Source organism: Danio rerio, chromosome 23 (genome assembly GCF_052040795.2).
Source record: "Danio rerio strain M-AB ecotype USA chromosome 23, GRCz13ab, whole genome shotgun sequence".
NCBI lineage: Eukaryota > Metazoa > Chordata > Actinopteri > Cypriniformes > Danionidae > Danio > Danio rerio.
Window position 1 is genome coordinate 38,222,601 of NC_141043.1, and position 16,070 is coordinate 38,238,670.

Consider the following 16,070-nt stretch of genomic DNA (forward strand, 5'->3'; position numbering starts at 1 on the left):
CTTATGTTGCTATATATGAGTTATTGTGTTGAAATTTGGGGGAAAACATATAAATCTAACTTACAATCCTCATGTTCAATGCAGAAAAAAGTAATTAGACATAGAAAATGTGGGATTTTTGGAGCATACAAGTTCAATTGATTTGGTTAAATTTAAACAGCACAATTTATGTTTAAAGCTAGGAATAATTTACTTTCGTAATGCATACAAATTTTTTTTGAAGAAAGACTAGGGGCATATAATCTGAGAGATGAGCACTAGTTCAGGAGGCTGATAAAAAGGACAACTTTAAATCTGTGGTGTGAAATAATGAAACAGTCTAGAACAGATTCTCAAACAATGTCCGGATAATAATCAATCAAAAAAGTTATAGTTATAAGTTCTAGTATAAAATTTTAGGAATATAATGATGAATAGAGGTGATTGAAAAAGAATAAAATGAGAAAGGATGGAATTTTAATTAATGGCTGTTTGCAGTACTGTGCATTTTGGGGGTCTACGTTAATAATAATAATAATAATAATAATATGTTTTATTTATAATGTGCTTTTCTAAAAACCAAAGCGATACAATAACAGAGAAATGAAACATGCATTTAATTAAAGTATACATAAAAAAAGTTCTAAAATATAACATAATGCAGTCTTAAAAAGACTAGGTTTTTAGCTAGTCTGGAAGCATTTCTTACAGAATAAGCGAGAGCATTCAATAACCTAGGTGCAGCAACAGAGAAGGCTCCCTCCCCATTGATTTTAGTCTACAGGGTGGCTGTTGAAGAGCGAGAGTATCAGCAGACCGCAGGGAATGAGAAGGTGTGAGAGACAATGTCACAGATGTAGGAAGGAGCTGTACCATGTAGTGCTTTAAATGCAAGTGTGAGTGTTTTTAAATGATGCGGGACTGAACTGGGAGCCAATGCATGCTATAAAGCACATCAGTAATGTGCTGCCGTGGTGGAGCGCGTGGTGGAATGCGTGCTGCTGCATTTTAAATATACTGCAGCCGGTTGATTAATTTAGCAGGTAAACCAACAAAGAGTGCATTACAATAGTCAATCCTGGAGATGACAAATGCATGAATGAGTCTTTCAGCATCTGGTTGAGTGAAGTAAGACCTAATTTTTGCAATGTAAAAAGCAGATTTTGTAATGCTCTTGATGTGTGAGTCTAGTGATAGATGAGTGCCAAAAATCACACCAAGGTTACTTGCTTTGGTAGATGGAGAGACGACAGCATTATCCAGATTCAATTTAAACTTGCTATGTTATAAAATGTAAGTGTAGGAATGGAATCAAACATATAATGTCAAAAAAGAAGAGATAAGTAAAAGAACAAATAAGTTGAAGTAATAGACGAATTATGTGGTAATAGAGTGGGGAAAATAATAATCTTTTGCTTCATCCCACTCCATATCGACCTTATTGAAATGTATTTTTTGTTAAAGAATTTTAATGTAGGATATTTCTGTTAAAAAATAAAAAAAAATCTAATCAAACATCTTCCGCTGATAAAAAAAAATCTAATTTACAGTTTGACTTATATTATTAAGATTATTAAATGTCATTGCTATGTAACTAAAGCTGGTGTAAATTACAATAAGAGGCATAAAATCCAGTAACTAATATTATATAGCAGTTTCTTGTTCGTATCAATTGGTTTGACCCTTGAATGTTGAAGACCCCTGGTTGTGGATGAAAAGGCTGTGATGTTCTTGTATCTTCCACCAGATGTCACTAAAATTACATTATTTCTAGGAAATCACCTTTGACACATAATGTATGGTATTTTAGGCTAATTTAAAAACGTGTGTGTGATTTATTATAACATAGAACGTTTGATAAAAATAATAGCACTATTAAAATATCAGATCAATCTTAACGTAAAAGTTAATTATTTGTTTAATTGCAGTCTGAAAACACACACAAAAATGTTTATTTATTTCATTTTTAGTTTTAGTTTTATTCATTTTAAAAAAGTTTTAAAACACTGACTAGAGTGTTAATTTCAGTCTCCTGAGGCTTTCCAGTTGTTGCGTCACATCCAGGGGCCCCTGGACACTCCGCTAGAAAGATGCTAGTGGGCGTGACGTCATACACCAAAGTTTGATACAATGCCCTCCATGTTTAGGGGAAGTTGAGTTCCACTGACAACAGCAACATGTGACGTGCTGAAGACATGTAGATGATCAATGGAAAGTGTGCGCAATTGACGCCAGCGCTTGGGAAGCGACGGCACGCTTTAACAGAGTTGGAGCCGACAAGTTTTTTTTTTTTTTAGGTGAATGGTTCGTTTAACACTAAACAGAAGCGGTTTGTTCTCCGGCGGACAAGCGAGGTGCTTCGGGTGAAGCGTGTGTCGGAATTAGTTTTCACGAAGTTCGTTTGGGACTCGATGTATGTTGTACTTCTTTCTGAAATGAGATGAACAGACGATTTTAGGAGTGTTCTTCGGCGACAACAGCCCTTCTCGGACCTCTGTCGCCGGGCGAGAGTCGGACATCGACCGTCCACGGGGGGCTATCAGAATGATAAAGCCCAAAGTGGGTCGGATGTTTCTGGCGACATGCGTCGGGTCGTTTTTCATTCTCATACTGTACTTCCAGAACATCTCAAAATCAGGTGAGTCTTACTTATGAAGTGGCGATGTCTGATTCATGGTGCTTTTGTTTGTTCAATTGAGTCGGATCTTTTAAATGAATTGTTACGAGTGGTTCTCAAATTAACGACGCTTGAACTGTGAACGCGTCCCAATATGTTGTTTTGAATTCATTAAGAGTTTTAATCCAATCGTATAACTTTTTATTTATTGACCTTTTTGAATGTAGTCGTTATAAGTTAGATTTGTTTTCTAAAGTATTAAGTTTGAATCTTCGAGCAGTGTATGAACTGCCTACACAATAATCACAATAAACCATTATGAGAAAAACAGCCATGTTCCAAATACTCGGATTTGTTATTGAGGTAAAGTTTGTTTTATATTCGGACATTCTTCTTAATATAATTTCAGAAAAGCATTATCTGCTAGTGCTAATTCTAAATAGTGAAAATCATATTAATAGCGAATGACTATCAAAGTACAACAGTGTTTACAGTGAATTAATAGTGCTAATGTTGTTTTAAAGTTATACTTGCATGGGATTTTAGATTCTAACGGTATGATAACAATGTATTAATTTCACGGTATCTGGATTACTGCTTTAAAATATGTTATTTTTAAATGTTTGGGTAATTTTTTATTTTATTTTTTTTACCCTTTGAACCCAACAGAAACATTTTAAATATTTTGTAATAGTAAACATGTCATGCTAAATAATTCAAACGAATCAATAGCTACGAATTAACTTTATGCGCCAAACTGTATTATCACATATAAAACGTGCAAATAAAGCAGAGTTTCCATCCAACAAGTCAAAGCGAACAAAATCATCAGTTCCTGATTATCTGTTGCCAAATATCAACAGTAAAAACTGAATTTGCTGTGATAAGAGAAGATATGTGAATCTTTTCTTCATTTAATAAATCACTTGCATCTCAGAAGGCAGTTCTGGAACACAGTGAACGCGCAGTGGCTTTTGAAGGCCTGAGATGTGGAGCACAGACTCTCCTGATTCTGGAGGTCATTAATAATATAAAAACACTAATACTAAAACAGTTAAGGCCTTTTAAAATGACCAAGACAACATTCTAGATGTTACAATGTGCTCAGCCTGCTGGTTTGTCCATTCACACACATTTTTATCTTTACATGATCTCTTATAACAAAATCACATGACCTTTTTTAATGCGCACACTGCAAATATGTTTGGTAAATGTGTTTCCATGTGCATTTTTCCTTATTGAATAAAAAGTTTATTCTACTCAGTTATGTATGTGTTTTTTATGCACATTTTCAAAACGTATGCACAATCTTGGCGTTTCAACCGATCAATCGTTTTTTTTATGAGCATATCCAAAATGTGCTTAAAATTTGGTGGATGGAAACGTAGCTATTGCCTTCTGCTGTCTTCGTTTGTTTCTTTGCCATTTTTGGATATCTTTCTTCTGGAGATACTGTTGTCCTAAAAAAAAAAACATAAATAAAAAAATCTTACACAAACTTTAAAACCGATATAGCAGAAATTGTTGGCGGTTTTAAAACCTTGACTTCTCCAAACCGTGGTATAGTGTGAAAGTGGTTATTGTCTCATGCCTATTTTAGATTGAATATTCAAACTAGCATTTTACAAGTTGTCACTGTTAAAAAATGAATCGGTGTGTGAATATAAAACCAACTTTACCTCAATGGATTTGTTGAATATCCAGCCGGATCTCATGAGAAAGCATAAATAGTTTACAGTTTACTTTGCAGTGTGCACATTTATGATAGATTTTTTTTTTTTTTTTTGTAAAAAGTTGTAAAATCTCTATTTATCTAAAGCTAAATGTCAGTGAGTGTGTCCATAGCAATCACAAAAAAGTGGGATGAAGTTCAAATGAAATAGCCACCAATTTATTCAAATGTAATTTAATTACAAAACAAATGGGTGTTGGCGACAACTTTGTATTTAGCTGTTTGCTGACATTAAGAATAGGTTGTTGATATAGTGTAATATTCAGCAGGTAAGACATGAAAAACATTTGTATTTGATGTACACACATAACTAGGGAGAAAGGAAGTCAACTCGTTTCATTTCACTTGTCACGCAAAACAGACGTTTTGTAACAGGCCATGTACACATACTAAAATCGTTCTTGGAGTGAAGACCTACACACTTTTTTGTTGTTGTTGTTAACTTTGCAGTTTTTTAAACTTCTGCTTGATAAGTTTGAGTTTTGACCAGTAGCTTGTTTTGGTTGTTTGTTTGAGGCTCAAAAGTAACAATCAACGAACTATAATCAAAGTTAGGGTTTGTTTGACCAAGGTTATTGTATGTCACTTTACATTGGGTCATGTGTTGGATAAGATTTGCATTGAGAATGGAAGGATTATTGGTTTCAATCCCAAAAGATTACACATTAACTGTTATTAAAGTTAAACCTTGTTACTTTTGTCTAATTAGGATTGTTAGAATGCTTTGTATCAGAGATCTCATGTCTTTATATCCGGGGCCAAAGTTAGCCCATTGTAACCTTTTATTTGGCCATCCCATCTGAGAAGAAAGTGCCTTTAAAAAAGTTCATCATTTATAATTTGACGTAACATTTTTTGTTTTTGTTTTATTGCTGAACTACAAAAAAAAAAGAAAAAAGAAATTGAATGTTTCAGTTAAATGTTGTAAATGAATTTGATTGTTTAAAATGTAAATAATGTAATTCGATAATTAGAGGACAGAAGACATCGGTGAGCAAATCAAGGCAAAAAACTAATTCTATTCTGTTATAATTAAGCTTTTGTGTTTACTTTAAGAAATGTTTTATAAAATGTATGTAATTGCTTTATTCGTTAATATAAAGCAATGTTTTCTAGTTATTTTTAAATATTATTAAATAAATTAGAAAATTATTGGTGGCAACTATATTTACCACCTTCGGCCCACTAGCCTCGATCAAGTTTAGTTTTTTAGCCCTACATAAGAAAAAGTTTGGGCACCCCTGCTTTATATCATTCAGCATTGGTTTGTTTTAAAAAGCTTGGTATATGAAAGATTGTTGGTTTGAACTCCAACTGGGCCAATCCACTAGGCCTTTATCTAAACTTAAAGTCAGTGTGAAATTAAAACATGCAATGTTTATTTTGCTAGCTCACGTTGCTATTAAAGTTGACTAATTAATCTATGCAAGTTAATCCACTAACAAAGTTTGTTTGTTTTGGTAATCTTCAATTAAAGTTGGACCATTTGTTTCTGTGGTTGGAGCGACAGTCTTGGCATCCTTAGCAAATGCATATTAATACCTTCTCCCTGTAGTTTGCAATGTGCAAATGACAGCCCTGACCCCTACTCAATATTCAGTTTCAGTTGAAAGTATATCAAGATACTGACAAAGTTTCAGCAACTTCCGATCTACACAGATTTTAATACTTTTTATGTTGGTTTGTGAAAGATATTAAATGTCAGTTCTCAACAAGTGGTGTGTTAATAAGGGACCTTGGTCGACAGCTGAAAGATTGGGGGTTTGAATCCCAAACAGACTAACCAAGGAATTATAGACAAAGTAAAGGGATAGTTTACCCAACAACCAAGAACAAAGAAACAACAAAGAAAATAAACTCTGTTTACTCAAGTGCTTCTAAACTTGTATGAATTTCTTTCTTCTGTTAAACACAAAACAAAAATAGTCTAAAGAATGTTGGAAAAAGTATTAGGGGTGTAAACCTACAGTGGTTTCATCATGCCATTGATTCGGTTCAATTCGATGTCTCTGTGCACTGACGATGCTTTCATACACAATTAGATTTTTTTGTTCACAACACAAGAAATGTTAAAATCTGTATGTTAATATATTGTTTGTAATACAATTTTGTCCTTTAATACAAGCAGTCAGATATATGAACTTTGTCTTTAATTTTACCTGCTCAAAGAAAACACTTTTTTTGAATGTTTTAAACAAAACTCAAATACAATCACAGAAGACAACATGGAAAGCAAATAAACTAATGTATTCATTATCCCACCTTGCTTTTTGAGCGCTGTCTAGCGAGTTCTTACACTCCTATGATTGGTCATTGTCTTCACCCGCTCAACAGAAAGGGCTGTGATTGACTCTAAACCTGTCTGTGCTATTCACCGATGAGTGACTCAGGAAGAACAGTCGCGGTTACAGTCTATATGTTACTTTTACTGTCCGTAATAGACGTGGTGGAGAAAACTCGCACTACAGACACACTGGAGTCTGAAATTATTGATTTAGCAGCCAAGAGGAGAGAAAAAAAAGTTATCTCACGAACATGCCAGCAGGTTAATTGTCCAAACTGAGAGAAAGAAAGGGGGAGAGATGGAGTTTTACAGCTTTTATTTTCTCCCTAGTAGTGAAATAGCGTCTCGTGCTGCTGTACCTTCTTCAGTGTCAGTGAAAAACTGTCCAGCAAACTCACAAGCAGTGAATTGTGCGCAATTATCTGTTTTAAGTAGTTGGAGCATTTTATTTACTCGCCCGCGCCTTTTTCGCCATAGTATTCTACCGCAACATAGCACATAGGAGATAAATGACGTCAGTACATAATAACCGGTGATTATCTATTACTGAACCGATTGAAAAAAACGAAATGAACTGAATTGTCAATGTCTGCATCGTGGTGCATTAAAGAAACTATTAATTTTGACACCCCTAAAAAATAAGTAGTCCTACCACCTACTACTGACATCCATAGTAGAAAAAAAATAATATTAAATTCAAGAATTATTCAGAATATTGTGTTTCATGTCCAAATAGAAAGAAATTCAATGTATATTATGAGCATTAGTGTGTCTGTAAGGAAATGTTCGTTTTTGTGTGAACTTGTCGCTTAAAGCTTATTTGTTTTGAGGTTTTTTAAGAGTTTACACATATATACTCATTTGTAGGGCTGCATATCAGAAAAATCTGACACTTGTGATATTTTGTTATTCTGCGATTTAAATATTGTGATATAAAATTCTGAATACAATTTCACCAGATGACTAGAATATCTGGAATTGAAAATGGATCATTTTAGATTGATTAGGATGATCCTGTAGGTGAGCGCATCTGCATATAATCTAATAAACACTATAAATTCAATAAAGAAACTAATACAATTGAAATAAGCAGCGTTTGCTGTCTAACATTATTCAAGTACAGCAATTCAATAATAAAAAATGTATATATAACACTCAAATGAATTGCTATTAGAGGTACAAGGGGTGCAATTTCTTAAGCCTGAATGTTTTTAAGATCATTATACAGTCAACACAAACCTATGCAAATGATGAATTATAATTCAAAATTAACATGGTATATCCTGATGTGACTATTGCGAATGATCACATTGTGGTATCGATGCTGAAACGGTATATTGTGCAACCCTAGTTATTTGCTATTAGAATTCCGCAATTATCGGCTCTCCTGGTTTCTTCCGTAATCCACCAATTAAAAACTGCTCAAACCACTGATAAAAGACTTAAAACAAATTCTTCCCCAGTGAGTTCTCATGCAATGACAGTCTGATTAAAATCCCCTTAAAATGATTAAGTGCTTTGTCATCGTTTCAATTTGCCATGCAATGAAGTTAAGACGATGTGAACTTGCATGCCACATAATAACAGTTCTTCTGACAGACTGTCCTCAAAGTGCACACGTGTAGACTTCAGCCTGTTTAGAACAGCAAGTGAAGAAAAAAAGACTGTTCAGACCCGCTGGAAACAAAGCAGACAGAGAGAAAAACTGCCCCTGGAATGTTTGGAAAGCCCCCACTGGGAGACTCTAGGGCATTCCAAACCTTTTAAAACTCTCCCCTGATGCCTCCGAGAGGAACGGATCACCTTCAAGAAGGCTAGCATAAGATTATAGAGGAAGGGGGAATTAAAGGTCGGCAGCTTTGACTTTGCCTGGAGTTTTTAGAGTGACCTCATATGACCATGTCTTCCTTTTTTATTTATTTTTTACCCAGAGATAATTTGCATTTATGACAGTGAATGAGGGTAAACCTATACTGTGAGTATATATAAGTTAGAAAACCAGCTGGACAAGATCAGCAGCAAGTATGTTGTTTCCTTATGTTTATTACAATGAATCGTTTTAGAGTTCTAGATAGGAGATCCCTAACGTAACCTAATAACAATAGCTAATCTTACTTTTTGTTTTTTTTATGCTGTAAACAAAAGCTCAGTTCTTCCGCTTCTCCCAAGAGACTGACTAGAGCCAGATTGCAGAGTGTTTTGGTGAACATTTTATTATACAGCCAAGGTTGTTGGCGCCAGTTTAGAATTTTTGTCTTTCTTCTAATTAAATGAATAATGCATTTTCCCCCTGACATGATCTGAATCGCTCTTGCCACGGCTTGCTAGTGTGGAGTTGAACATGTTTGGTGCATGCTTATTCAAGAACAGTTTAAGATCTGACCTTAGAAAGTTTTTCAGCCAGCGGCTAAAGCTCTTTACGTCATGTAATCCTCTATTTGTCTCATCTGAACAGGTGTTTGAGATGTACACACCTGCATTTTTTTTAAGCTGGGTTGGTCTTATTCACTATTATACTGTTGACTGGTATGCAATTATTTTCAGGGAACTACATGACCAAAGTAGTTCCAGGCAGGTTTTTGAAAGGCATTAGAGTTCCATATCAGCATGCTGAATTATTTCAGCTATTTCACTGCCTCCAGCTAGGGCTCTGCAATATGATGTTCTTTATCATAAAGACAAAATGAAAAGTATTGTTTCATATTATTATTTCATATTATTGTTTATTTTGTGGCTTGACAAAATACATAGTTTATGGTTAGTTATACATTTTCAGATATTATGAGCGCAATATTATGCACCATTATGCGGATGCAGACATTGAATCTTGAAAGTGCTTTTTTTTACATTTTGCTTTTTATTTAGTTTATTTAATTTTTGAAAAGTGTTTTATGTTTTATTAACTTTTATTAAAATTGATGTTATATTTCAAAGTTTTTAGTCAACACCTGCTCTAAAATTCCAAATGCAGTAAGAAATTTGACCACAAATGTCTGAATATATATTTAAAAAAAATGTAAAATAAAAGAAAACGTCACGTGGTCTATATATAGAAACTATTTATTGATTGAATTTACAGAAATAGGCAGCACTGTGGCTCTGTGGTTAGCACTGTCGCCTCACAGCAAGGTCATTGGTTCGAGTTCGGCTGGGTCAGTTGGCAGTCTCCACTTGGCATGGGACAATAACCGCTTTCAAGGTATTCCGCGGTTTAGAAAAAGTCAAGGTTTTAAAACCACCAAATTTTTCTGCTATAACCGTTCCTAAGGTATGTGTAAGATTTTTTTGTTATTTATTATTATTTTATTTTTATTTAGTTTTTTAGGACAATGGTGTCTCCAGCAGAAAAAATATCAGAAGATGCCTTTTTCATTTGTAAAGAATTTTGTGTTTTTAAAACAAATGAAGACAGCAGAAGTCAAAGATTCATTTTAATTATTTGAACTGACATGTTTACTGCTCCAAATAATTCAAAATGTTTTTCACAATAGAATATTTTGTGTTCAAAGGGGAAAAAAGTTGTTGGTTTTTACCCAGACATTTAAAAAGAGCATATATTAGAGCAGTAATCACAATACTGTGAAACTGTTAAACCGTGATATATATATATCTCCAAGGTTATCATACCGTCAGAATCTAATATCGACCCATGCCTATAGTCTCCACAGTTTGCAGTCTTTTACATGTGGTCTTTACATTTCATATTTGAAGTTTATTTATGAACTAATTTTGCGAGAAGCTTGTGATTTATGATTGATCACGGTTGGTCCCGCATTAACTAATGCATAATTCACCAATGAGCTGATTCCTAACTCGCTATACATTATCAGAGTTTCTTCAGTTATTTTCACCTTGAAGAATCCCCCTTACACCCCTACCTTTACTTTATAGTGCAACACAGTGGCCCAGTGGTTAGCTTTGTTGCCTCGCAGCAAGAACATCACTGGTTCAAATCCTTTACAGGCCAGTTGCCGTTTCTGTGCGGAGTTTACATGTTTTTCTTTGTGCTCGCGTGGGTTTCCCCCGGGTTTTCCAGTTTCTTCCCACAGTCCAAAAAACATGCATCATAAGTAAATAGATTGATCTAAATTAGCACTATAGTAGAGCTCTTGACCAGCAGTATATCTCTATATTACAATTTATAATGTCATCAGCTCTAAATAAAGGGGGAGTTCCCGTGACCTATACCTGCGCTCAAACTCCTCTCTTGCCCAGCAAAAGGGAGGGAGCCCCAGGCTCGAAGATCTTATGAGCTCAGGGCTCTCTTGGGACAGCATGCCAAACTCACTTTATAATCAATCATCAGCTAAGTGTGAACTCTTGAAGTGGTCTGTGTGTGGAGTTTGCATGTTTTGCCCATGTGGCATGGGTTTCCTCCTGGTGCTCCGGATTCCCCCACAGTGCAATGACATGCGGTATAAGTGAATTGAATAAACTAAATTGGCCATGTGTATGTGTGTGAATGAGTGTGCATAGATGTTTCCCAGTTCTGGAAGGGCATCAGCTGTGTAAAACATATGTTGGATTAGTTGCCGGTTCATTCCGCTGTGACGACCCCTGATGAATAAAGAACTAAGTGGAAGGAAAATTAATGAATTTACATAAATAGTACTATATTATGATATATATCATTATCAGGACATAAGATTTTTGCCTTATTGCCCAGCTCTACAGCCATCAAAAATGCACAACTGAAGTCTTTGAATAAGATGTGTCCTGCACATGAGCGGTTTGAGAAAATAAGCCATTGTTTTGAAATACTACATCTGAACTAATGATGTGAACCTACTGTACCTAGTGTTTTTAAGTTCACTTACTTCATACCATTGTGTCTTTAAATAAAACTAGTCCGATATATGAACTGAATCTTTAAATTTACCTTCTCAGAGAAAACGCATCAAATTTAAAATAAGTGAAAATGTGTTGAGCATTATTATTGTGTTTAACTGCTCATTGACAGGGTGAGATTGTTTAATTCAATTCATCTTCATTTCTATAAGGCTTTTAACAATGATTTGCAGCTTATGCACTTTAACATAATTACACACAACTTCACAGTTGAAGTTCGGTTATATTCAGTTCAGTGTAATAATGTAAATATCACTCCTAAATATCGCTCCACAAGTTTCAAACTAACCAACGCAGTGGTGATAGTGGCAAGGAACAAACTTCACCAATTTATCAAAGTGAATGGGGAAAAGACCTTGAGAAAAAACAGACTCAACCAAGCATGATCAGTTCTAGTCTGGCCAAACATCTTGTGTAACTGTGCCCTTAGCAGTGCTACAGGGTATCAATTTAGGAATATTAGGATTTTTTTATTTTTTATTTAATAACTTTAATTTACCAACATTACCAAGGCTAATAGATTTAATAGTCAAAAATAAAAATATTGAAACAAAATATCTGATGTCTTTATAATAAAATAAACATAAGTGTTAAAGAGACTCTTAAACTTGATAAATAAAATGTTACAATGTGTGTGCAATAGAAAAGTGTAAATGGTAAAAAATCACGTTTGCACACCATTTGCACGATGCACACATGGTAGCGATGTGCTCTATTAACACCTCCATTGGAAATGACAAACTTACACGCTAGGCTTATTGGCAATGCTTTCTAGGTGCACATTCAGCAGCCACAATTAAATAAAACTTTAGTGCTTCATACCGATTTTTTTTTTATTATTGTTATTAATAATGGTGTTCGGTCAATAAATGTGGATACCAATTTTATTGCCTAGTCAAAAAATTACTCGCACACACATTTTGCATCCCAAGTCTAAATGTAATTAATAATTAATAAATGTAAATGTAGTTTGACAGCATTACCATAAATGTGTAATTTAAGAGGTTTAATTTCTTGCCATAAACATTCTTGTAATTTGTAATCAGTAAATTGTTGCAATTTATAAGAAATGTGTATGTATATATATTCTTATAATATTCTATTCTATTCTATATATATATATATATATATATATATATATATATATATATATATATATATATATATATATATATATATATATATATATATATGTATATGTATATATGTATATATATATGTGTATATATGTATATATGTATATATATATGTGTATATATGTATATATATGTATATATATATATATATATATATGTATATATATATATATATATGTGTATATATATGTATATATATATATATATATATATATATATATATATATATATATATATATATATATATATATATATATATATATATATATATATATTTAATATTCTAATTTGCTGCTCCAAAAATTTTTGTTTGTTATTTATTATATATTATTTATTATAAAACTAAAAAATTTGGCCCTTTAATCATCAGAATAAGTGTTTGAAGTATATAATGCATTTTTTGTTGTTGGTGCACAAAATGACCATCATACATTTTTATTTACCATCACTTCAGTTTGTCTTTATAAATTCAGTTTAATGTATAAAAATAATGAATGATGCATGATGTACATCGTTTCTTTAAAGCATTTCACATATGTTTAGATATTTACTCACCACACCCCTTCACTGGTCACAGGGTCACACACTTCACAGGAAGTTTGGCTGCGGTCTATACCACTGTGTCCTTGTTGCTTTTGTGCTCCTAAAAGGAGTTCCAATAAAAAGAGCTGAAACAAGTGATCTTAAAAGTAGTGCTCTGTAGGTGTCTTGGCCTAAATACTTACAGCAGCAATCACTAATTACCTTAAAATGGCTTCTCTGTTTATGTATGTTTCTTCACAAAACCACTTGGTAACCGTCCTCTTGTGTTGGCATGATTATTCTGTGATTAAGATCACAACAGGAAAGATATTGAATATTGAATTTCCCTTCATTCTTCTCCTGATATCCTGCTTTTTACCTAAAGCCAATACCAAGAAAACGTGGCAACCGTTGAGGTGCAACTAATAAAAGTTTAGTGGTTTGCCCATAAGAAACATATGGGGCTGCTTAGCTTTCTGCTCAATGAGTGGTTGTGAGTCAGAGCTCAGATCAGATGTTAGACTGGACTGTGGGTGACTATTTCCAGTAAAGTGAGGGTCATTTCTTTGTCTTCGTCTTCATCACACCCTCTGTGGGCAATTTGAATTTAAAAGGTCATCCTTTTAAAAGGTCATGAAACCCTAAACTAAATTAGAGTCAAGATTTTATTTATTTGTGTTGTACATCAATCAAGACAGTTAGCGTTGGTTTGCTTTAATTGTAGGGAAAAACAGACCAAGCTAAATCTTAAAGTCGAAGTTAAATCAAATAACTCTTCTCATTTTATATGTATATAGCAGTGCTTGTTTTAAATGATGTGTCTGTGCATGTCCGTGCAAGTCAATTTGCCTTCAGAAACGTTAGTCAAATATCATAACCATCACTCCCTCCTCAATGTCTACAGTTCTGGTCACATGGAATGCTTTTAGGGTGGGGCTATTCATTTCTTAGGGTGGGGCTATCAGTAGTAATCTCGTTTTTGCTCTGTCTTCATCCATTCGTAAATCTTCTTTCCTTTTGTTAGCTACACCCAACTTTCAACAAGCTAATTGGCTCCCAAAGGATAAAATCATGCACTGCCCTACTTAATTTATTTATTTATTTAATTTCAGGACCATTTCAAGTTGATGTATGTCACGATAGCGAAAAAAAAGGACCATTTTATCTTTCAGCCTTAATCTCCTAATTTCATTTTCCAAATTTAAAATCTTTATCATGGTGACTTCACTAATGGTGACGTAGCATAGGATTGCAAGTATTTTGATATGTGTTGGAGTTTAATTATTGTTCATGTGAATGAGTTTTCTTAGCCTATTAGAAGGTGCTGCTTCTGAATTACTCAGTCATCTGTGAGACCACACCGCAGTTCATGATGGGTTTTGATGCTGGTAGTGTTGTCAGAAGTACCAACCACGAGTCGGTACTAAAATGTAAAAAGGAAAAATGACAGTAGCAGCATTTCCCACTGCCATTTTAAATCCTGTTGAGTGGAGTCTTGAACTTCTGATTGGCTGTTGTGTTCACTTGCTCAACAGATATGGCTGTGATTGGCTCTAATGATCATCGATTTACAAGCCAGCACTGTAAGGACATGGAAATGGCATTTATGATAACCAAATGTGGCCCAGTAATGTATTTGAGATCTGCAGAAATGTACACTGCGAGCACTAGTGGATCTATCAAAATGGGATCGATGTGAAAATGTGGCATTTGAATTTTCCAAAAATGTAGTCCTGAGCACGTATCTCCAATGAGTCACATGAACCTTTAAAGTGCCAGTATGTTTTTCTACTCTTCTGGTAAAGTTTAATAATGCTACTGAGAATTAGCAGAATTTTTATTGACTATCTAACCACCATCAGCTGCCAGTGTTCACAGAGGCAACACTGCTGACTTTGCCACATGTCGCACTTGTTTTTGCTTGTTTGGTTTGACATAGTCAGTAGAGTGTTTGTCTCAAGTTCCTTGGAATTTACTCTACGTAAATAAGGGTAATTGTTAAGCTAAGTTAATAAGTATCCTTGATGTTGGTTGTCATAATTGTTTGCTTTTTTATTATGGCAATGCAACAGGCCACGATAGCAACTAGTCATCCAAGTAGTTGACTAATTATACATGGCTACAGGGTTAATTTGTTCATGGATAATTTCTTCCGAAGCATTTACACCACATGCTCATAAAAAATGAGCTCATTCTTTACCATCAAGCAAACCTCCAATGCTTTTACTTTACGTGATCCTTTTGGAAAAGTTCAGCAAGTCCATTACTCCCCAGGGCTAAAAGCAAGACTCTCTTTGATCCTGGAAAATTGAGCCACATTATGAAGTGATTGAAGGTCAGATTGGATTTTGGATTTGTATTTTCTCCAGTAATGCAGCCTAAATTGTTTCCTAAACTGTTTACCTGTTGTTTTTTTTTTTTGTTTACACATTTTACGCTCTAGTTGTAGTAAATAGGAGTGAATAGGCCCTCACAGGTTGGCATCACCTTTTTGATCATTATTACCCAGTGCTTTGGGGTGAAACTTGCCTTTTATAAAACAAACAAATATAAAACAAAGAGGAGCGATGATCCAGAAATTAAAAACTTGTAATCGTTTTACTCTGTCATATTGTTTCTTAACCTATGTGACCTTTGTTCAGCACATAAAAGGTAATTTTGAGGGATGTCTTAGTGTGCTTTGTTCAATCAATAATCTACATGGGCAAAAATACATGTAGTAGTAGTAATAGTAGTAATAATAATCATGATTAGGACTGGTTGATTAATCAAAATCGACATTCAGAATCTATAATAAATTTTTTTCAGGATGATTTTTTAAATTTAGTCACGTTACCCTGCTCTGTTAAAGGCTGAGGCTGATCTTCTGTGGCCACTTTGCAGCTACATCTGATCTCTGGTTAAGTAGGACAATGGACCCATTTTTGAGCCTTACTTTGCACGACATTGACA

At 34.1% G+C, this 16,070-nt stretch overlaps 1 protein-coding gene across 35 annotated transcripts in view; it reads left to right on the top strand.

Annotated features, from left to right (window-relative positions):
* chst13 (carbohydrate (chondroitin 4) sulfotransferase 13) overlaps positions 1–16,070 on the top strand; it is a 416,663-nt gene that overhangs the window by 378,368 nt on the left and 22,225 nt on the right. For 2 of the 35 annotated variants that reach the window (XM_087307589.1, XM_087307577.1), the window contains exon 1: positions 2,135–2,617. The exons of the other annotated variants lie outside the window; for them this stretch is intronic. Coding sequence is in view for 1 of the 2 variants with exons in the window: in XM_087307577.1 (XP_087163703.1) it covers positions 2,524–2,617 (94 nt within the window). In the remaining variant the exon portion in view is untranslated. Of the gene's footprint in view, positions 1–2,134; positions 2,618–16,070 lie in introns of those variants that run through there. 35 annotated transcript variants of the gene reach the window in all.